This window comes from Barbatula barbatula (assembly GCF_947034865.1).
Source record: "Barbatula barbatula genome assembly, chromosome: 22".
NCBI classification, from domain to species: Eukaryota; Metazoa; Chordata; class Actinopteri; order Cypriniformes; family Nemacheilidae; genus Barbatula; species Barbatula barbatula.
In genome coordinates, this window is record NC_136785.1 from 11,358,079 (window position 1) to 11,381,994 (window position 23,916).

Below are 23,916 nucleotides of genomic sequence, written 5' to 3' on the forward strand. Positions count from 1 at the left end.
TAAACATTCTTTAAATGTCATTGACGCACATTTAGAGTAGAGTTTGCTGGGCACTGCACTGTGTCCTCGATCACACCCTGGCCTTTCAAAGCTCAAAGATTGACCCTGAGATGACTGGCTCAGAAGAATGACATTTATCATGGAGAACGAAGCGCTTCAAAGCGTCTTTGATAAACCATTGATGTGTGTTATTGTTGTGGTACAATTGCGGCAAAGCAAATACCCACGCAGAGGGGCGGAAGGAGCCTCAGCGTGTGGACCGCGGACGTTTACTTCAGACGGCAGCGTGTGATTCATCTTCCGTTTGATATGAGCTGTGATATGGATGTATTTGGAATAGAAGGTTTCGGTCTTATCAAGGCACCTCTCTGCAGGGAGCGTTTCTTAGTTTCAAGTTGAGCGTTCCGGTTTTTCATGAAACAGAACGAGGGAGTTGGGTTAAGTTCTTAGGAGAACTGAGCACAGGAGCTAAAGTTGTCGAGACTGATGTGTCCTCACGCGAATTTGAGGAAAGACTTTCATTAGAAAACCGCATCCCATATCTCGGTGTATTTTCGTTCTTTTGGAAGCGTTCGTTGCTGTGTAGATTTGCACTCACACGGTTAGGAAAGGTGGCACAGACTGTGAGAGAGAGTCTGCGTGCGGAGTCCGATAAGGTTCGGATTGTTTCCAGCAACACAGTCGACGGTAAATGTCACCAAACACCTTGAGTCTGTGCCAGTCTGTGAGAGAGTCGCACCTTTACAAAGCAGTAAAGAAAAAACCTGTCTGTGTTTTCTGCTCGAATAGTTCCCACATTTTCCCCACAAGTTTGTCTCATTTGTTTTTCTTTGTTTATTTTGCTGCTGTGTTTGGCTTTATATTTTGTGTTTGTTTACTATACAGAGCCAGTTTTTGCCAAAGCAGACACTTCTTTTTTAAGCAAATGGTGCTGGTTGCATGCGGTCTTCTTTAGGAGAAGAATCATAACAGTTTTGAAAAAAATATTTCAAACAACATGCTTTTTAGTGCTCGTATGCAATTACTTTATTTAGTGCAACAATTAGATGTTATGGTGGCAACATAATAGCGACAAAATCGCATGTGCTTTTGTTTTGACTTTACACAGCTTCATTTATTTTAATGGGAGCTTGTAATGAGATTTTTGTGTGATCTTGTATTGTTCTGCACGTGTCTTATCAGAATTAGTTGTTGCGTGTGTTGAATATGTTCACGGCGAAAGTAAACAGGGGCTTCAGAGATTCTCTCGTACACATAAACCATGCACACACATTTTTAAAGGGGATTTGTTGTTCCACTGTGTTTTTGAATGAGAATGCATTCGTGTGTATATCTTGCGCGCAGTGGCCTGTAAATGTTTTATGAACTATTCCAAAACCTCAGGGATTTTTTGTGCCGACATTGAGACTGTAAATGCGTGTATGTGTGTCTGGTCCACTGAGATCTAACCACCCAGTGAGCTGTTCATTGCCTGAATCACACAGGTACTTAAAATGTTTACACCACACTTCACACAGTGTCCTGCACTTCAACACACACACACAAACACACACTCACAAACAAAGACTAAAAGCCTTGGGTCTTCTTGTTCACATAGTAGTGTGCGGTGTATGCCTCCAGCCAGTTTATTCCCCTCATATTCTAATGTGTGAATTTTGTGTTAAATATTGTATATTGTTGATATAAAACCGGATTCAAAACACATTTGCAGCATAAATATGTCACCCATTTGATTTCTGCACACATTTATTTGTCACTCCCAAAATTTGAAAAAATTTAAAACACACAAATCCTGTGGTTTGTCTTTAGTACACCCACACCCCTCATTAAAGCCTTAAGCTCAGCTTCATGTATTTTCCCTTTCGGGTGGTTGTTATTTCTCGTCATTCTTCTTTCTTTTCTGAGCCGGCATCCTTTGCCGAGATCTGAATGTAGGTTGCTAGGAGACAGGTGTTGTGGTCCTGATGCTAGAGGGATGGCGAGAGTGGGGGTTCTGCATGGGGTTCAGTGGCTGCCATAAGGCCACTGTGACTAATCTAGACTAATTGGTGAAAGATGATGAAAGAAGCAGATGAAAGAAGGGGAGATAAATGATGGATGTCTGAGGGCTAAGTGAAGTGTTCCATCAACTTTCTTCAGTAGCCCTTACTGCTCTAAATAATGCATTTTCTAAATATGTTATCTCCTTTGGGAAAAGCGAAAACGTGACGACATCTTATGCCCGGTTCAGACTGCCAGCGACAAAGCGAGGCGGTGTCATTTATTTCAATGGTAGACTAGGGCCACAAGCTTTAAAAATCATGCCTCGTACACAATTTGGGCAAAAGTATTGGGGCAGCCAAACATGTGACATATATTCCAGTCATTTCAATCAAACAAATATTATTACAATACCATACAACCAGAACAACATCTTCAACAAAACGGCAAACTAACATTCTCATAAACTCTTGTAAGTCTACACCAGACTTGATGTATCACTCACTGAATAGTCAGGGCTTAATAGGGCTTTAATGTCGAATATTAACAACGAGCTTGTCAACAAGCTTACCCACCAGAGATTTGCTTCCTGTTACTAAAACTGTTATAAATTAAGAACTGTTTTGGAATCAGATTGTGACTTTTTGAATGTAAAGCAAATCAAAGTGTGAGACGCCAACTGATTCCCAGACTAATGAATCATGCACAGCAAAAAAACATGTGTAAAGAAAATACACAAATTGTGAGTGAGTCAGCCAAAAGTGTAATGACTCATATTCCCTGCATCCTGTCAATCACACAGTGACTTATTTATGGAAGCTGGTCAGCACTCTCTGTCAGGTCTATGGTAGCACACTGTATGTCAGTCAAAATGACTCATATGTCCACTTACTGCTCTCTGCCAGCATGAACTTTAACTGTCACCTGCCTATTTTATATTTGCACTCATACACATTCCATCTCGACCCACCAGTCTCATCACACGCTCCCCGTGCCCGCATAGGTACGCAAACAAACAACAATCAGTCACACACCTACACGCTCCGAGATGCTGGAGATTCTGTCTCGCTGAGATAATATGTTCGCCAGCCAATCTCCAACTCGCAGCCCTCCGCTGTCCGCATGAACTCAAATCAACACACCCAAGCATACATGCCTGAAGCTGATTAAAATGACACTTTTCATTTTTACTCTCACTTTTAGATTTACGTTCCCCTTTATTCCATTTTTCTCTGACATCTGCTTAATATTAAACTCGCTGAGTGACAGGGAACGAAATAAGGGTTTGATTACATCTGCGTGGATCGCAGGACAAAGATCACGTGTTCCATCTTGTCGCTGTAAATCTGGGATAGAAAGCGCTGTCACTCAAAGCCTTGTGTTTGTAGAGTTGAGAACGTGTGTGTGGTTATCCTGTGCGAAGCGATTGTTGTGCTCCGTGTATTTGACAAGCAGAGTGGAATAGATTAGATCTCCTCATGCCATTCAACACACCCACGCTCAAGGTTCATGAGGGTTTGTGTGTTTTTAAACTCGCAGACCTTGCGCGCCTCAAGCAGCATCCTCCCCAGATTTCCCGCAAGCACGCGCGTCGCATTTTGGGACGACTTTTATCTAGAGATTGGAACTTTCAGAGCTTTTTGGTTACCAGTCAAGACTGAGCTGATGTAATAAGATAGAGCCGGCCCTCAGGGAGCCCAAGTCCAGCGTAGCGTTGAATTTATATTCATAGCGGCAGAACTCACGAATCTCAAATCAAACCACACATCAAAGCTGCACACGCTTGAAAGAGATCAGCTGCAATGACGACAAAGTTTTCACCTTCAACGAGATCCAGATCGTGCCTATGTCTTTTGAAGGCGAGATGCAAACTCATTCAATCTCTCTTGGTCAATCTGAGAGGCGGAGTTAAACAAGGCTTCTGTAACATCAGGTGAAGATTGCTGTGAAGTGAGGATGGGTTGCATCAGGTTGATTGAGGTGCAACAGCGTGCGTGTACATACATGCAAACTCCACGGGGACGTGCTCACAGGGCTGTTAGTGTTTTTATTCACAAACACAGAGAAGAGCAGGCGAAGCTTCAGTGATCCGGGAATAAGGCTCCTACACTCTAGACCGTTCCCTGGTGAGCTTCTTGCTCACTGGGATCACCGGCCATCTCGCTGCCTTCTGGTCCTCCCACTCTTTGTAGCCGGACTTAAAAGCAGTCTCGGATTGAGCATTTGCTTGCTTTTCGCTGGAATGGTGCCTGTTGGGACCAGCCTGTTTTATCCATACATGTCCCTCTTGGGTATAAATGCAACACCACAGGCCTGATAAATAATTAAACGGTGGGCAAATACCAGACGTTTCTTCTTAGAGCAGTAAGAAATGTTCAGTTGGGGACAGAATGTCTAAGGGTGCCGGACTCTGGAATACATGTTTACCGAGATGGATTTTTCTCTGGCCGATGCAGATTTTTAGAAATCAGGCCAGCCGATGGCCGATAAATGAGGCCGTTTTTTCCTCCTTCATCTCATAAAATCTTATTAAGTAATAAGAAGTGATAGAGAATATTGCTTAAATTAAACATTTATTGAAGACATGTAGAAAGATAAAGTGTTTATTGCAGGGTACAAGTTAGCAGTCTAATTCAAAGTAATAATACATTTCTCAAAACTTTTAAGCACCTTCTCAAACTGTTCAGACTGTTATGTTTGTTGGCAGAAACTGCTATTAGTCAAATGGATTAAAACAAACGTTAAATAATCACTCATATTACACAGCCTGCTGCTCATAACTACATTTATAGTTATATATAGCCTTTTGCCTTTTTCTAGCCTGACAGGAAAGTAGACGCTCTTTTGGTCGAATGCGTTTAAAGACCCCCTGCGGACATAATGCGTAAACGAGGGGAAACAACAAGTCAGGATTTAAACTTTGGCTGGAGACTAAAAAGTTTGGTTTACTGAAGAAAAACGTACCAAGCAAGCAGAATGTTTTCTCTCCATTTCAGATTTCTAACACACACTTACAGTGTTCAGCGTCTTTTTCGCGGCTGTCAAAAGAAACGCTTCTGTATGTTTATCCGCCCGGTCGTGTTCATTTGTAAATTGTGTCCACTTATTTTGTCCATTTGATAGAAAGATTGACCAAAACAATACCAAGTACAAACAGTCCGACCCACAAACACATAAAAGCAGGAAAGTAAACGTGCATGTTTTAGACAGAACTTTTGTCTTTTAACTAGGCATGGCTGCAGAGTGTAAATTGCTCAGTCTAACAAGCAGCCTCAGAGGGAGATTATCCGCTACAGGAACAGTATTTATAACGTCAGAATTTATCTACAATGCGGACAACTGTAATAATTTAGCCGCTGGGCTCATCACCGGGTTTTTGGTTTCTAAAAAAAATGAAAATGTATATGCTTTATAAACACAAATGCTCTGAAGTCGTGATCGCGCTTCGCAGAACAGAGCAAGGTGAGCTTTCGTGTTTATAAAACATATAATTAATTTTTTAGAAAATGGCCGATCATTTCGCTAGATAAGACCTTTATTCATCGTCTGGTACCGTTTAAAGCCTTTTGAAGCTGCACTGAAACCACATTTTGACCTTCAACCGTTTGGAGTCCATTGAAGTCCACTATATGGAGAATAATTCTCAAATGTTTTCATCGAAAACCTTAATTTCTTTTCGACTAAAGAAAAATATACATATACATCTTGGATGACAACGGGGTGAGTAAATTGTCATGAAAATGTATGTTGAAAGTGTAAAATTCATTTGATATTCAAACTTCTCTCACGCTGTCAGAGGTGAGTCAGCAACCATGAGCTCATCAAAAGATCAGCTGACTCACCTGTAACCACCACACTCCAGTGCTCACATTGTAAAAAAAGATGTCATTTTACAGAATTTTTTAATGCAGTAAAAAAGAATAATACAGTGGTAGATTGCAAATTACTACAGTTGGGGTGTAAAAAACAAACACATTTTACTTAACAAAGAAATTGATTCTAAGTTTTTTTTAGTTTTTTTACAGTAGGGATGTCACCATATCAGAATTTTACTTTGCAGTTATCATGAACTTATTCATTTGATGTAACGGTAGTATAATGATATCTACTTCAATCATTTTTATGATTAATGCTATCAATCAAATTCATCTTTCATTTTGTATTCATTTTGTTTTGTCACACAAACAAGATGCCGAATTACTTAAGATATTATCACATGTAGAATTACCACATTATCGATAATCAAAGTTTTTAATATCACTGTTATTGTCAATACCAGTCTGAGGTCAGCGTTTCTCCTGCATTAGCTCAAGGCAATCACATCAGCATAGCAGCTTTATATGCCTACAGCAGAACTCTTTAAGGGCACCTCGTGGACCACCAGTGGCTCAAAACTCCACGCCTTTTAAAGCCTCAGCTCATCCTGGGTATAAAGTACAGAATCATAGTCCCTTTGTGTAATGAAAGACGGTTGGAGGCCTCAACGGTAACTCCAAATTCAACCTGTGGCATTGCGATGAAAGCGCATTATAGTTTACGAGTTTGGAAAATGCGTACGGCCACTTTTACAATGCTGCTGTCAGCACCAACTCAGCTGACAGAGCTCAGCAAAAGCAAACTCAGTACTGAGGTTCAGGTCAGGTAGAGACACAGACTTTATTTTCTCTGGGTGCTTTTAAAACCGAGCAGAACTCCAAACTGAAAACGCGTTTAATCACGCAAGACGAGGGAATTCCTTTGTTGTGCGTCTTGTTTTTCTCCCTCATTCGCCCTGTTTCTATCTTTGTGTCTTACGTAGGTAATATTTTTCGAGAGGTGAATTATACATGGAGATTACGTAAAGTTAGATGCGGCATCTCATGAATTTCACATCGGACACGTTTCCTCTTAATAATTAATGCTTATTGCGCAGACTATAAATGAGTTGGTTGAAGATCTCGCTCTGATTTCATTAGCAAGAAAAAGTGCAAAGCAACAACTAATGGTAATGCGGCTAGACGTGAGACCAATATGCGCCCTTTCATGCATCTGAGGGCATGCAGGGATGGCCCTAAACCACACCCACTTTCTCCTCAAATTTTTAGCCCCTTTCCGAGTGTCTTTCACTAAGTGCAGTGGAAATTTTAAAGATGCATTTAATGTTTTTATAAATGTATTTATTTATTCTACTGTTAGTGTTAATTGAATATCCTGTACTCACACACGTATGGCTTGTTAACACATTTGCTGCAAAGAAAAGCAGTAAAAATACTATTACATTAATTTAGCTTGTTTAAAAATTCATTAGACTGTGACGTTCTTTATGTAAATGTATTTATTTCATGAAATTTCTTCGAGGCTAACCAGTTCAAACCTGCTGCTGTACCCAACTGTAGAAAAAACAATTCATTCTCCACTTTGTTCTTAAATCAGACCTTAATCTCAATACGTTGACCACAGTTACTATGATACTGCAATGCTAAATTGTAATTCTGTGATATTTAAAGTTTCAGTTCTTGATTTTTTTATGATTAAATCAACCCTTCCCGCTACAGCCCCAACCAACAATACACCCAAACCCAACACAGAGAATCCATGCCATAGTCTTCCTCAGTCATTTCGCTAATTGAGTCTGCTGATCTTGCTGATTTGACCTCCCAAGCAAAACCCATCCAAGAATAGCATCACAATTGCAGTATCCGATCTGAGGTCCTCCAGATTCTCTATAGCGCTGTTCAGCCGAACAATATGTCTCGGGTCATAACTAGGCCGTCTCTGTCAGCGAGAGCCCTGATGAGAAGAGAAAGAAAAAAGCGTGAGACGGAAGACGAGAATGTTGAAAAGAACAACGAATAAGTGAGAGATAAGGCTCGATTAGTGGATGAAGCGATAAGATCCATTGATGAGAAATAGTGAGGGACAATGAAGTTGACGCATCAGAGCAGCTAGTGGCCCGTGGGAGTCAGCTCTTTCTTTTGACCCCTCAACAAGAGAGCGATAAGACGCTCTCAGATACACATTTTGAGGAGAAAGCAGAAGGCAGAGAAAGTTGGAGCTGATTTTACATGGATGAGATTTAAGGAGGGGTTGAAGAACTAGGGGTGGAGCGGAGGTTAGGTGTTACGGGTGATTCTGCAGACGTCTGCGTTTTCCCGGGCGTGTGTGTTTTTGTGTGTGCGATGGCACTTATTTTCACTCTACCGTAATTTCCACAAGCACATCACAAAACTAACTTTCTTTTATCATTATGATATTTTTTAAATGCAACTTGACATATTTGAATATTGCACATGGAGTGATCTCCACTAAAGCTAATCAGGTTCTACAAAGTGTTGGAAGCAGTGAAGCAGTGATCACGGTACATATGGGATGCGGAGAGTAACGCAGGCACTTAGCCAAAATCCCCTCTAGTGCGCCAACAAGAAAACGATGACAAGCAGTGAGATTTTTTGGCATCCGTCATCGACTTTTAACTGGCTTCAGTTTATTATTTTTTTCCCCGAGACAATTTTCCTGTCCGTTCCCACCTTGCGTCGCAGTATCGAGGTAACTGTCACTTTCTTCGCTACTCTCATTGTGTGGCGTTTGACATTTCCTCTACGTGACATATTCATATCTACGCCGAGTTTAGTATTCCTGTAGCGGTTTGGATTAAACCCGGCCCAACTAAACCTGTCTGGGCACGGAGCCCAAACAAAGCACAGACTGTAGTCAATGTGTCATTGGCTATAATGAGTGTATTTGTATGCTAAAGTCTCCTCTGTCAGTAGGAGTAATACTTGTATGGGTGTCGCAGGATCTCGGCTGTCGGGACGTGTCATCAGTGTATATATAAAGTGGTCGGAAGGTGTAATGTAGTGACATGTTCTATTTTTTAATTCTCTATTTCCTCTCTCTCTCACACAGCTCTTAATCTGCTTGGCTTAAATTGGCGGCTGAAACCCGCTGAAGGGCATCTAGTGAGCACTGGCCTCAGCATGAGTATTCCTGGCATTGGTGACGGGGCAACGGTGCCCTCCGGAGGCAGAGGTAAAAATGCAAATGCGTGCCAAAACACAGGAACACGACAGCCCCTGACAACAGGAAATCCAAATGTCTCCTTAATAAATGTCTCCGGTCGCTATTCTTCAAGTTTATTTGGTTATGTCATTTTTCATCAAATGTAAGGAAAGTCATTAACTAAAAAAATCATAATTTATATCCATAATCCAATAAAATTCTAATAAATCAAATAAATTTCCGCTCGATTTTGTTCGTAAAGAGTAGTGAGAATAGTACAGTATTGCAGTTGTATTGATGGTCAGATTTACACACATTTAAATAATATTTACACCACTGATGTAATATGTCTTTTTTCTTCATCTAAAGCGTTTGAATCTCTTAATACTGCTGTATGCGGGACCTGTATTTGTGTCATTTGTTTACATTCGTTTCCAATACATTAGAGTAAAATCACAGCCTTGCCCTGTGCCTGTGTGCTCTCCTGTGTGCTCTCCTAAACGTGGGTTTTAGGATTAGACATGTCGGATGGCAGTTAGTGGATTGTTCAGAGCAGTGGCTAACTCTCAGTGGCTCACATGCAAAGAATCTCCCGGCCTGTTCTCCGTTCACCTCAAATGATTTATCATTATCAGTGTCAACACGTTCTGATGAAAATGATTGCCGCTGACCTTTAGAGAGTGCCAGTATTGATGTTCTTCACACGCAGAACTGTTTCTTCTGCACCAGGAGGGGAACACCATTGGGGTTAACTGGGGTGTGACAAGCGTGTTCTTATCTACAATAAGTGTTTACGAGTAAAATAGAAGATGCTAAATGATCATAAAGTGTGTGGTTCAACGCCACGTGCAAAGACTTAAGCTGCTGTCACACTTTTGTTTTTTCGCTCCATTGACTTCCATCATACGCATGCGACCGACCGTCGAAGATATTTCACAAGCCCGTCCGAAGATATTTCGCTGCACAGCAAAGTTTGGTGAACTCTGACCTACGAATTCGCGTCACGTGAGTACCATAGAAGATCAAAACGTCTCAGCGTGACCTCTCGGTACGGCAATGTAAAAGACGGAGGAAATGCTCCCGCTAGGGCTGTGCTCGAAATATCTATATGGTGATACATCATTCAGCCGTGGCGTTAGAGTGCATATGCTCTCTCTCTCTCTCTCTCTCTTTCCCTCACTCTCTCTCCCTCTCTTTCCCTCACTCTCTCTCCCTCCTTCTTAACATATAAAGGGGATAATTCACTGGGTAATCTAAATTTCCCCATGTTTTACTCACCCCCAAGGCATCCTGACTGAATATAGCTTTCTTCTTGAATAGTTTTTGTCTTTTATGACTCTACACGCAGTCACCGATCATCGCTTCATCCCACCTTCCATGTGCTACAGAAATTTCTAGAATTTTCTGACAGTGACAATTGGAAAATCATTTAAAAAAGATCTAAAAATGTGTACAGTTTTTGTTTATTTGCAATATACCAATATATCATAATTAATTATATAAGCTAAAAATTTACTTGAGCTAAATATACAATGAAACATTGATGCTACAAGAAAATAAGTATTACCAGTTTTTTGGAGGTATCAATGGAAAGCTTTTTAAGCGGTATTAAGGCAATTTATATTATTAGTTCTTACCGGTTGATTTTTCTTCATTATTTGGCCCAAGTCATCCGTTTCATAAATTATTTTTTTAAATAACATTTCAGTCTTCTAATGAAAGAAATGACTATGTTGGCACAATGATATTTTTGTGTACAAAGGTAATTTCATATATTTAAACATGAACCTTCGAGTACATGAGACCCTTTTCCATTGGCGCTGATGTGAACAGTTCAGGTCGGCTGAACTCTTGTCGAGTGTAAGGAGTGTGAAGTTCACTTCCACAGTACAACTCTTCTCATGCACACTCTCCAGGGGACCATCACTACTCCTTCTTAATATGTTTCTCCGTTTCTCTCTCTCCATCTTACTTTTACCGTCTCTCACTCCCTCTCTCTCAGTGTGTAGAAGATCTGTCCATCCACGCTCCGTGTTAATGAGGGAGGTTAGAGCGAGCTCCCACTGGTAACCAGACGGGGCTGCTTTAACCGGCCTGTCACTCAGACCTGACACCGTGTGTATGTGTGTGTTCACCTGCAAACAGACGGCTGGATCCATTTGGTTCTCCCTTTCCCTTTTTAAATGCAGACAGAGGTTTTAGCAGGCGGGGAAACAGATTGTGTCTGCTTATCAGGACACATCAAACATTGAGAATGCCAACTAGACATTTAAAACGTGTTGCACTGGTCGCTCACACACAACGGACTGTGTGTGCGTTGCGTCTGAAACCATCAAGGCCGTTGTGTTGTGTAATTTTCTGATTGAGGCTTGCTGTCAAAATGGCAATGGTTTTCTCTTTAGGGAACAGATTTGGCAGGTGTTTGAGGGAGGGGGGTATGTACGGTATGTACATATCGGTTTGCTTGTGTTCTGTTATCTCAAGGGAGAAGAAAGGGTTTGGGTGACTTTGGCAGCCCAGACTGCGCACTCATTAGTGATGAACTCCGTCTCTGTGGAATTATATATGTTGATTTTTCTTCTTACGCACTGTAAATATTTTTACACCGACTTGAGATTTGTCTCCTGTGCTCCCTGCTATGAAAGTCTGGCAGTGTCTGATACCGCTCCCTATCTCTTATATAGTGCACTATTTTGGGTGTCCGCCATTTTGTAGTGACCTGAGTGTACTACTTCATTCCCAACATTCGTTCACTCTTTTTTGTACCCACAATGCACTTTGATTTGAGTGTACATTCTATTTCCCATGATACAACACGTGACGACCCCTTGATTGGAATCAGCTGGAGGAGAGTGACCGTTAATACCACAAATGCACGTTTACACACTTGTGTTTGTTCTTGTTGACAGTCGTTTTCGTGTTTTTTAGAATAAACTAATTAAATTAAAGGGGTTCAGCTGTGTTGTTATTTGGGTAATGAATGTTATATAAACGGTGGATATAACACTTGATTTGGAGTTAGGGCCGCTTTAATGTTATAGACAGTGTTGCTTTATTTTAAATACGTAATAAACGTTAAAGTAAATAAATGTGGCAAATCGTTGTTTGTTCTCTTTATTAAAAACAAATGCAAAAACGTCACAAATACGGTGAAATTGAACTTTACTATTTTATTAAGCAATCTATGAAGCCACAGAGGTGCAATATAACCATTATGTCGAATGTCCACAACAGTAATGTCAGACGCAGGATATACTACATCAGTGTCTGAAATCTTTCACTCATTTTCATTCACTTCTTCTCCATATAGTGGACTCACATGTCATTCGCTATACAGGGAGTAGTGAAGTGAGCAAAAGAACGGAACCAGACACAGGATCTGTCTTTGTCTTATTTTATCATCACACAAATCCTGTGTCTATTTTTTCTCCTCTGGCTCCGTCTCAGGGCCGTGGGTGTTGAAGAACAGCAGTATAAACAGCGGGGAGCTGATGCTGGGTCAACGGATCAGTCAGGATGTTCCTCCGGGCGTCTTCTGGAGGTCTTTACTTCACCTGCGCCAGCCACATTTTCTCAAGTTCAACATCTCCCTGGGCAAGGACGCGCTGTTTGGGGTCTACATGCGGAAAGGCCTGCCTCCTTCACACGCCCAGGTGAGCAAATCCCCTCATGTCTTGTGGCGTTTTTTTAAAGGGGACGTATCTATAAGTGTTCTAATGTTAGCTTGAACCGAAAATGTAGTCTTTTACATTTGATATACAATGTGAAACAGATCTAAATGTGGCAGTCATATTTAAAGCGTTCTCATGTGACACCATTATTCCTAAATGACCCATTTTTGTAAATATTTCACAAATGAAGAAGCTTTGCTTTATGAAAGAGATTTTTCCCTTTTAAAAAAAACATTATTTCTATGAAGAGACCATCTGTGTTGACAAACTTTTGTGTTCCGTTTCTTATTGTTAATTATTTCCATATTATCACTGCATATTCTTATGCAGTGTCCTTACACTTTTCTTGTCACACTCTGAAGTTGTTATTGTTCATAGATTTTAATTTAATTTGACATTTGTGAGTTATCCACTTATTTTCTGTCTCTGTTACACGTCATTCTCTCTCTCTCTCTCTCTCTCTCTCTCTCTCTCTCTCACTTTCTTCAGTACGACTACATGGAGAGGCTTGATGGAAAGGAGAAGTGGAGCGTGATAGAGTCTCCTCGCGAGCGCCGCAGTATTCAGACCGTCGTGCAGAATGAGGCAATTTTTGTGCAGTATTTGGACCCCGGCACCTGGCATTTGGCATTTTACAACGACGGCAAAGAGAAGGAGCCTGTCTCGTTCAGCACCGTGGCTCTAAGTACACACCTGCCGTTTTTATTTACACACTATGTTTAAAAGAAATGCGTTCAATAGAATCTTACTTGATGACCTGCCATGTTAGAAAAAGCATTTTATTTAGAGAGACTCACTGTGCACCTGCTTCACACTTGATCTAATATCATGTTCTGTTTCAACGTGAAGCAGCTGAAGAAGGTTGATCTTTAGGGCAACTGAGTCGTCTTATATAAAACCAAGCAAACAGTGATCTGATACATCTGCTTTTTAGATCAAAATTGTCTGAAAAGGATGAACATTTCGAATTCTCATGTTGAGTATTTTCAATGAACACACACAAAAATTTATTTATTTTATTGGTTGCCCATTTTTATGCAGTTACCAACAATGGGGACCAGAATTAGGAAGCCACCGGGGACTACAGAGATTTTGAGTCACTCACAGTTTTTATTATTGTTTGTTTTGTATGCTTTAACTGAAACCAAGGCTTAAAAATTGGATTTTTCATAACCCATCCTGAAAACAGTGCAAAATAATGAGACTTAGTTTGAGTGAGTGACATCGGTCTGCAAGGAATATACAGAAATAGACCAAATGTTCAGTGAGGTACCATGAAAATACTTCAATGTCATTGCATTGGTTAATAACACATCAAACCAAGTGGCATTTGTTTTAAAATATTGACAACACACATATCCAAGCAAAGCATTTCACAAACAGAAGTTTGCTGTTTGCAGATGCAGCTCGGTTCGATATTTTGCTTTCCAGCACAACATCATTAATACATTTTCAAGTGTGGCTTAAGCATTCAAATACTTTTAGAGGCAATTGACTTTTTCACAGTAACTTAACTATTCAGTTTGAGGCGAAATACACGCATTGTGCTCTGGCAGCCTCAGAAACATGTAAGATCTGGAGATCAAATGATCACATAAGAATGCTTGGGCGTTTTTTCTAGCTAGCATTTATTAGATGCCCACTGTTGATTTGAATAGCATACATAATTTATTTGAGCTTTTATCACGACTATAATGCTATATTTCCCATAAGGCTTCGGTGAAACGTGTCACAGAAATTCAAACAAAAGTTCATGCTGCACCATGCTGCGTAAAGGATTATCTCTCAAAACTGGTGACAGTTCACAGCGTTGCGTTTTGGCTCCTGTCAGATGACAGTGTTTAAAAAGTCTTTGTGAATGTTGCGTTCCTCTGTTTCTCATTAATAAATGAGGGCTGTAAATGTGTGTGTCTGTCTTTCCCCGTGTCTCGTCTTAGACTCGGTAGAAGAGTGCTCCCAGAATTGCCATGGAAACGGAGAGTGCATGTCAGGAGCGTGTCATTGCTTCCCTGGGTTCCATGGCACGGACTGCTCCAAAGGTAAAGTCTGTTTTTACACTGCAGGAGCATTTATAAAGACATTTGTTGTTTTCATGTTATAAATATATATGTATTATATGTGTGACATTTTTTTGAGAGATTGTGACTCTTGGAAGTAATATGTAACAAAACCAAGTGACATGGAATCTGTAATTCCACAGTTTTGGTAGGAGATCATTTAAAGGAGTTGAAAAATGAAAACTCTCTTATAATTTTACTCACCCTAAAGCCCACCAAGATGTGATATATGTGCTCCGTCCAGTTGTCATATTTCATCATGAAACATACGAAAAAACAATGAGATTTCAAATTGTTTTGCTAAAAAATTAATATATATTTGGAAATGAAGAGAAATGATGACAGTATTTCACAGGATCAACCTAAAATGATCATTTCGACCTTAACACAGAAAACTGATCATAATTTGAAAATGTAATTTTTTTTCAGAGCTGTATATATACATATGAATCAATTTATATATTAATTATATTAATATTTATTTGCATTCAAATGAAGAAAGGAAGTCATATACATCCGTGATGGCATGTGCAGTATGCTAGTTATAAAAAATTATGAGAGAATTTATATTTTGAGTGAACCATTTCTTTAATTCTGAAGCCATTATTGTTGTGTGTACTCCTCGTTTTTGATGTGAAAACATCCGTCAAGTTCTTTCCTCAAGCGAAAAATTAGTCATGAAATCATCAAAGTTCATCATCACTGTTTCTCTACATACGTTCCGGCCATTTGTCCTCCCGGTCCTATGACACCGTCATATCGGTCTGAGATGAACTACAGCATCCCTGATTAATTCCATCACGCTTATGCCAAACTATCTGATGGGTTTGTTGACTTTGCTGTGCCAGACGAATCTTATTGAGTGATGGTGGACTCTCAGCAGAGGCTTCGTACAGAGATGTGCATATGTGTGTGTGAGCCCACCTGAGGCTCGAGACAGCAAGTTTATTACTGTTTGAAGAACGCCTCCTCCGAGGAGCTGACGCCGTCTCTAAATCTCTTAAGCTTAATTACACGTGACATAGTCTGTTTTAAAACCCTAAGCACAAGACATTGCATAATGCAAGTTGGTTTTTTAATTCTGCCACCACCCACGGGACCAATATTGCAGCATCAAATCTTTAAAATCGGAGCACAAAACTTGACCCAGGACTACACATATCTTTTGAAATCTTAGAACCTCAGCTTTCTAGCGAATCCCAACAATTTTGCATTTATGTTACATAAAAGAACATAAGGTATCAATTTCATTTCAGAAATAGATTTATGTGGCTAAACCTTTGACTTGCACACCAATCGCTGTTTTTTTTCTTTGGGATTTGTTTGTAATAACACTCTATATCTCATTCTCTCTTATCTAATCTCACATTTCATACCTGAACTTCTTTTAATAAAGCTGGTTTTCACTAATTCCTCTCGAACGTCCTCCTCTTCTGTCCTTCCTGCTCCCCCTCATCTGTTTTCCCACCTGCATCCTCTGGTGTCTGCAGTGGCGTGTCCCGTGCTGTGCAGTGGCAATGGACAGTACAGCAAGGGTCTTTGCATGTGCTACAGCGGCTGGAAGGGGTTGGAGTGTGACGTACCGCAGGGGCAGTGCATCGACCCCAGCTGTGGCGGTCGCGGGACCTGCACCCAGGGCAGCTGTGCTTGTGAGGCAGGTTACCGTGGGGAATCCTGCGAGGAAGGTATGGAGCGTGTCTACAGCATCAATAACAAAGCCCACTTGACTGAAAAAACATGTTGTTCGCTGTTGTTGTGTTTTTTAGTAGAATGCCATCTTTTATGTATAATGAAGGTCGACAGTGGCCTGGGAAGATTTTGCGAAAATCATAATTTGGCATTATTAAATTGTAAAACACAACACACACTTACAGACGTTTTAGGACTCAGCACTTTCAGCAAAGCCTTTTCTGAGAATCTCAGTTTTCAAATCCATGCTCTGGCCTCTATAAAAGCATGCCGGTACATGCATAATAAACTTTATTAACCTAATAAAATCCAGTTTATTGATCGGACTTTTAAGAAATTTTGCGGAAATGGAGTCTCTGAGCACATGTTCGTACAAGTTTCTGAAAGAGGTTTCTCTTCTCCCTGAGGTGAGTTTAAGAGAAGTGAAAGATGAGAAGTCGGAAAAGAAGAATGAATTATTTTTTTCATATCTTTATCTTGTTCTCTCTCTTTCAAGTGGATTGCATCGACCCTACGTGTTCTGGACACGGCAGCTGCGTTTCCGGTCAGTGTCACTGTAAGCCAGGTTGGTCAGGAACTCTGTGTGACGTGTCCAGAGCCCAGTGCCCAGATCAGTGCAACGGCCACGGAACCTACAGCCCGGACACGGGCCTCTGCAACTGTGACCTCAACTGGATGGGCCCCGACTGCTCGACGGGTGGGTTTTAGCCTACTTACATCAGATCATTTCCTCTGATCTATTCGAATACAATATTTTCATTCATCTACCCATTCCAGCCATCGCCCATTTTACAGGCAAAACCAGCACAATGGACAATCAAAACTATCAATAAGAAGCTCAGAGATACCAGCCCAGATAGCAAAACATAAAAAATGCTCTTCCTACAGTATACCTAAAATACATATTTTACACAGTTATGCATGACACACAATTTCTTGTTTTCATGAATAATAACTAAGAATGTCTGCCGATTAACAGAATCCTTTCACGTTTAATCTGCAGATTAAAAGACCACCCACGGCGAGAGATTAAAAGTAGACCAATTCCACAGGAAAGCCAAAGATTTGGCAACCCTGATATGTACAGTCATTTTTATTGCCGTAAAATATAAACCTAGTGTAATGTAAAAATAAACATGGCCATTTCCAAAGCTTTTGCATTTTAGGCATTGATTAAAATTATAATGCAATATTAATAGTGAGTGATTACAAATTTTAAAAGTTTAAATAATCATAAATCGTTTTTATTGTGTCAATTTCCTGTATTTTTTTATTAATACTTAATCAAAACTACTCACATGCTGTTAGATTGATATTGCTTGCAGTGCACTATAAATAACATTTGTCATTTGCAAAACAGTTTTTGCAAATTAACTTAATGAAAATAAATTTTGAAATAAGCAAAACAGTTTTAAAGGATCAAATTTTATTCGAAAAAGCAACATTCTCACGATGTCTTTCTCTTTTCAGAGGTATGTTCATCAGATTGTGGAAGTCATGGCGTGTGTGTTGGAGGTGTTTGCCACTGTGAGGAGGGCTGGACAGGCACAAGCTGTGACCAGAGACTGTGTAACCCACAGTGTGTGAAACACGGAACCTGCAGGGACGGAAAGTGTCAGTGTGACCAGGGCTGGAATGGAGAACACTGCACCATCGGTAAACAGACTGAGACTCTTAGGGGCCGATCACATAGAAACAGTTTATTGCCGTTAGATGCGCCTCTTTTGAATTGTTTTCAGTTGGCAGGGAGCGTCTCGCGCTGCTTTTCATGCTTTTTGCTGCCTGCTGAACCTCGTGTTTTTGGCGGAGCGCCTGACAACGAAAACAATTCAACGCTCTTTTCCTATTGTCCAATCTAACGAACGTAGAGATGGACCTTATGATGTGGTGATGGAACTTTACAGTTGCTTGAAACGTCTGGAGACTGCAATGATGAACTTGTGTTGGCTGACGCGGGTTAACAGAGCAAGGTCAGAGCAAGAGCCCTCTGCTTGCCTCTGCTCTTTAAAGTTTCTGATAATATCACAGTTAACAGCAGCTGGAGCGCTGTTTCGGTGGTTACCTACCAGCATAAAAAAAAGGCAGCACGCTGCTCTTTTCAAAGAGTCAACCAACAGGGAACACGGAAAGTGTGTTCTTTGTGATCGCCCCCTTAAACTGCTTTAAATTACTCCAGTGCTTCTCAAAGACTTTTCACTGCCTTTTTTGGTTTAGTTTGACGTGTTCCACATTGCATATCAATAAACACATTTGTACATATTTGACATTGTTTAATAATGGCATCCAGAGCAGAGGACAGGGTCTTTAGCGTGTGATCCGCAGCCATAAGAATATGAACGACTTTGCAGCTCTAGAATCCAGCTGTAGGAAGAATACTAATGGATGTTGCTCTTGTTTTGTGTTAGTATTCTTGTATCAATGTTGATGAGCACAGTTCCTCCGCTGTCAGAAATCTTTTGTTAATATTCATTGATCTGTGTTGTGCGCGTGCCGTGTGTGTCCTAACATGCTAGTTTAAATTTCTCCTTGTCGAGTCCTATAGTCACACAATGGATATCTTTTTCTCTCAGATGGGTGTCCAGGGCTGTGCAATGGGAATGGGCAATGCATCATGGGGCAGAACAGCTGGCACTGTGAATGTCACACTGGCTGGAGAGGCCCGGGATGCAACGTTGCCATGGAGACCTCCTGCAACGACAACAAAGACAATGAAGGAGGTAAGGAGGAAGTCAAGATTTATAGACCACTTCACAAGATGTAAACAATGGTCCTAATGGCGCGTGTGTGCTTTTGTGGCCCAATGTCCCTGTAGATCGAGATTGAGTGTCGTCATATTCAAAGGCTCTGGTCCAAACCATATATTTTAAAGTGGCCGTGTTTTACCCATTTGTGACTGTTTGGTATTTTTCTCTGCTAGTATACCGTATTTCCTTGTCCAGAAACAAGGAATGTTACATCCACTTTCTTTTTTCTCAGACCTTTAGATTTGACATTTTACGAAGCTTTGCAACCCTTGGTTATTGTTCTTGGTTTTAACATACGTTACAGAAAATCTTGTAGGACTGAATAGGTGATTTCTGGGAACAGCACATTTTAGAAGAAATCTAATTGAATTTATAGTATTCCTAGATGGTCTGAAATGGGGTGTGCTAAGCATTTTCATTCCCTTTCCTTTTAAGAAGTAATCACACAAAATGACACAGTTAATGTGATAACATTTGATGCAAATGTCAGGCAGCAAAAAATGTACCCTTGGCCTAAATCAAATAAATTGGCATTACGTGAAATTACTTTGGAAGCTAAATGTAGGTTGTCCTTGCATGTTGGCATGTTTATTTGGGAATAAGAGCAGATACATAATTTAATCCATAGCATATAGTTCACATTTTTTCCCTCTGGTTACAAAGTGCCCCAGTTGATTTCTGTCAAATCCTTCTGAAAACTATCCAAACATAAGTGGTCCCACACTACTAAAGTCTGCTCAAAATATAATAACAGTTGCTAAAGTAGAACTGGTAGGTGACGTGTCTGTGTAGCACACTTTTGTACGTGAATATGCAGTGATCCTACATAGTTTCTGAAAAATGTGTTCTTCGCTGCTTTTAGTCTTTGTTCCTCTGTTTTTACAGAGAAAGAAACACGTGACGTATGAATCTGTATCTTTAATCTTTCGTCTTCAATAGCAGCCATTTTACATTGCTTATCCATTCTAACTGAACGGATGCTTTCTCATTCTCTCCCCACTCCTGAAGAAAAGAGCTTTCTGAATGAGATCTGCGGTGAATATATATCAAATTGCCTTTTCGTGGCAATTTATGAGAAGCACATTCTGAACAGATGGATTGAGCTGCTAAAGTCATCTGTATGGAAAGGTGATGCGTCTGAAGGGTTGAGGGATGTGAGGCTGTCCCAGGACAGATTGATTATATCAGAGGTGGATGTATCCACCCCACTCTGGTGTTCAGTCAGTCCCACGTGCTGAGCATCTTCACAGAACTAATATGTAACAGGCAGATGGAGGGATTAAGGAAGAAAATCTTTCTTTTTGGTTTGTTATTTCAACGTTAAATGAATGTTTTTCACTGCTTTTTCTGTTTATTTGTATATTAAATATTCTGGACAACTTTCAGATGCCTGAAAGGACTACTCTCACCCATGTTTTTTGCGCACACACAACATGTGTTGCACCCTCACCACTTAATTCGACCTTCAAGAGTCCATTCGAGACCCAAACCGGTGCAGTACAAAGAAACCTGTTTCTCCAAACATGCACGATTTCACGCTGTTTCTTCCTCTTGCCTCTCCGTTTTGTCTGCAATTTACTTCATAGAAACCGCAGAGAGCACAAGTCAAAACAACATGAAGCGAAAATCCCTTCTTGTTGTGTTTTTGTTCCGGATCAGGAAAGACCCATTTAGGGAAACGGCTTGAAAGGGTGAATATGTACAGAGAAATGTAGCGAAGGAGAGAAGAGAGATGAAACAGGAAGAGAAGCTCTCAGGGGTGTGAGCGATGCCCCCTGTGACTTTGATGTAAGTTCTCAAAAAGTGAAATCGGGGAAGAGAGAGATAAACTAGAGTATCATATGATTCAAAGATCTGTCCGTCACTTTTATGTGATGACATCATTACAACAATGAGATAACACCAATGTTCATTGCCATAATGATAAGGAAGCATTTGAGCTTTAACGTATTATTTGACTCTCTCTCTCTCTTGACATGAAAGCAGCTCAACAGTTTGAGAACTGAGAAGGGTTCATCAGAAGTACACGCTTTGAGAATAAGATGGCAGGCAAACTGAGAGACTTCAGAAGTCGTCTTAAACCATCTGGTGCTTCGAAACCGCTGAGAAAAGTCTAGGGTGACCAGATTTGTGAAGTTGAACTGTTCTATACTGTTTCTACAGTCTAAACGTATCCTGCAGTGTGATAAAAAACATTTTAAAGGACTACCTTAAATTTACCTTGTAATTTTCTTTTCACACAGATGGACTGGTGGACTGTATGGATCCGGACTGCTGCACACAGAGCTCCTGTTTGGCCAATCCTCTGTGCCGTGGATCACGTGACCCGCTCCAGGTCATTCAACAGAGCCAAACAGAAGTCCAAAAAGTGCCCTCATTCTATGACAGAATTAAGATGCTTGTGGGTAAAGACAGCACTCACATCATTCCAGGAATCAACCCTTTTAATGCCAGGTATCTCATTCATCCATTTGTAATACATTTTGGTGTTGTTTTTCATAATTGTGTGGTCTAATGTTCCTTGTGTGTGTGTGTGTGTGTGTAGCCTGGCATCACTGATTCGAGGTCAAGTTTTGACGTCAGACGGGACTCCTCTGGTGGGCGTCAATGTTACCTTTGTGAAGTATCCTCACTATGGTTACACCATGACCCGACAAGACGGCACGTAGGTGTCAACTTGTAATCAGTCCAATTTCTTTACATGTAACTGTGATATTGCTTGAAGTGTTGAAAAATGAAAAGAAGATATTTTGAAAAATGTTGTATACCGGCACTCATTGACTTACATTGGTTTTGTGTCCATACGATAGATGTTATTGGGTGCCGGCTCTTTTCGGAATAACAAATTCTTCAAAATATATATTTTTTGTGTCCTGAAAAAAAAGTAAATCATACAGTTTCATTTGTGGGTGAACTATCACTTTAAGAAATCTTTTTTATACTGTAAGTACACATACTGACTTTTATTTCGATGGTTGGTTCTTTTCAGATTTGATCTGGTAGCCAATGGCGGAGGCTCTCTGACTCTGCGTTTCGAGCGCGCTCCGTTCCGAAGTCAGGAGCGCACGGCGTGGCTACCCTGGAACCGTTTTTATGCCATGGACACTGTGGTGCTCCAGACAGAGGAGAAAATCATGGCCAACTGTGATCTGAGTGGTTTCGTCAGGCCGGATCCCATCGTACTGCCCTCTCCACTGTCCTCATTCTTCAGCTCCGACCCTTCAGAGAGACACATTCTCCCAGAGAGTCAGGTCCTGCTCCAATGTCTACTCATGTCTGCTCACAAAGGTTTTCTTTGTAGCTTTTCTGTGGACCTTATAAAGGTTACATGCCATACTAATGACAAAAAGCTAAGGAAAAAGCGCTCTTCATGTCATTCAAAACCTGTACATGACACATAAGAAGATATTTTGAGAAATGTCTCAGTGGTTTTGTGTCTATACTATGGAAGTCAATGGGGACAATGTTGTTTGGTTCCATACGTTCTTCGAAATATCTTCTTTTTGTCCTGCAGAAGAAAGTAAAAAACTGGTTCGTAACTATTTGCTGCAGGAATCAGTATTATAGCAAGCGCTTTAATACTAGAGACTAGACATTAACCTACATTCTTTCTAACACTCACTGCAGGTCCTTCACGAGCAGATGGAGATTCCCGGCACCAGTCTGAAACTGTGCTATCTGAGCTCCAGGACCTCAGGCTACCTCTCTCTTCTCAGAGTCATCATGACCCCGGCGATCGTGCCTCTCAGCCTGGCCAAAGTTCATCTTATGGTGTCCGTGGAGGGTCATCTCCTCCAGAAGTGGTTCCATGCCTCCCCTAACCTGGCATACACCTACATCTGGGACAAGACTGACGCCTACAGGCAGAGAGTGTACGGCATCACCGAGGCTTTAGGTATGTGGTACACGAAGCAGCAAAAGAGACAGTTAGGTAGGTTTCGAGGGCCTCCGTGTTATCGCGTTTCTTGTCAAGGCTGTTGTATTTTCTCCAGCGCTTTCTCTTAATTTGAGCTCCAAAACACTCAGAGTTTAATGAGACTGTCTTTCTCTCATTCTCTATTACGGTCCGCGGCCCGGCGGCTTAAAGTTCCTCCTGTGAGCTAATGAATTGTTATGTCCCCGCTCTGTGATCGAGTATTTAATTAAGATATCTCAGCATTGCTTTCCTCCAAGTGTCTTCCCTGTCCGTCATTTACTCGTTCCTTCTATATACGTTCATTCCTTTTTTCCCCTCAATCTCTTTATTTGTCACTTTCTCTTTACAGTGTCGGTGGGATACGAGTACGACACGTGTCCCAGTCAGGTCCTGTGGGAAAAGAGAACGGCTGTGCTGCAGGGGTACGAGCTCAACCCGTCAAACCTGGGCGGGTGGTCTTTAGACAAACAACACATGCTGAACGTCCGCAGCGGTATGTTCCTAAAACAGACATTTGAACAAAAATGTATACTTGTGGTAGCAAGCAGTCGAACGTGACGGCTGTGATCAACCACAAAATATGTTTTTAGTTTTACAGAAAACAATGGACTTGAGGCGCATTTCTTTAAGTAAACTATAAATGTCCTCATGTCACTCAGCATCCTAATATGCAACGTTCAAAGACACGACTGACGCACATAAAGTAAATTTGCACAAATGAAAGAATGAGGCGTCGCGGTGCATAAGCTTTTCAGAAAATAAAGCATCCATTATTTACTCCTGCTCTGTGAAATGTGTTCACGCCTGTTTATCTTCAGGCTTTTACTACAGCAAAGTTCAGAAGACTTATTTCCAATCCTTAGGAGATAGGGAAGCAGGGT

General features: G+C 40.8%; 1 protein-coding gene across 1 annotated transcript in view; it reads left to right on the plus strand.

Annotated features, from left to right (window-relative positions):
- The window catches only part of tenm2b (teneurin transmembrane protein 2b), a 172,317-nt gene that overhangs the window by 134,768 nt on the left and 13,633 nt on the right, over positions 1-23,916 (plus strand). Inside the window, exons 7-19 of the mRNA XM_079487481.1 lie at positions 8,866-8,988; positions 12,406-12,611; positions 13,119-13,314; positions 14,567-14,668; positions 16,177-16,371; positions 16,872-17,072; positions 17,846-18,031; positions 18,946-19,092; positions 21,363-21,573; positions 21,665-21,784; positions 22,109-22,370; positions 22,747-23,014; positions 23,385-23,528. Of these exons, the coding sequence (XP_079343607.1) occupies positions 8,866-8,988; positions 12,406-12,611; positions 13,119-13,314; positions 14,567-14,668; positions 16,177-16,371; positions 16,872-17,072; positions 17,846-18,031; positions 18,946-19,092; positions 21,363-21,573; positions 21,665-21,784; positions 22,109-22,370; positions 22,747-23,014; positions 23,385-23,528 (2,361 nt within the window). The remainder of the gene's footprint in view (positions 1-8,865; positions 8,989-12,405; positions 12,612-13,118; positions 13,315-14,566; positions 14,669-16,176; positions 16,372-16,871; positions 17,073-17,845; positions 18,032-18,945; positions 19,093-21,362; positions 21,574-21,664; positions 21,785-22,108; positions 22,371-22,746; positions 23,015-23,384; positions 23,529-23,916) is intronic.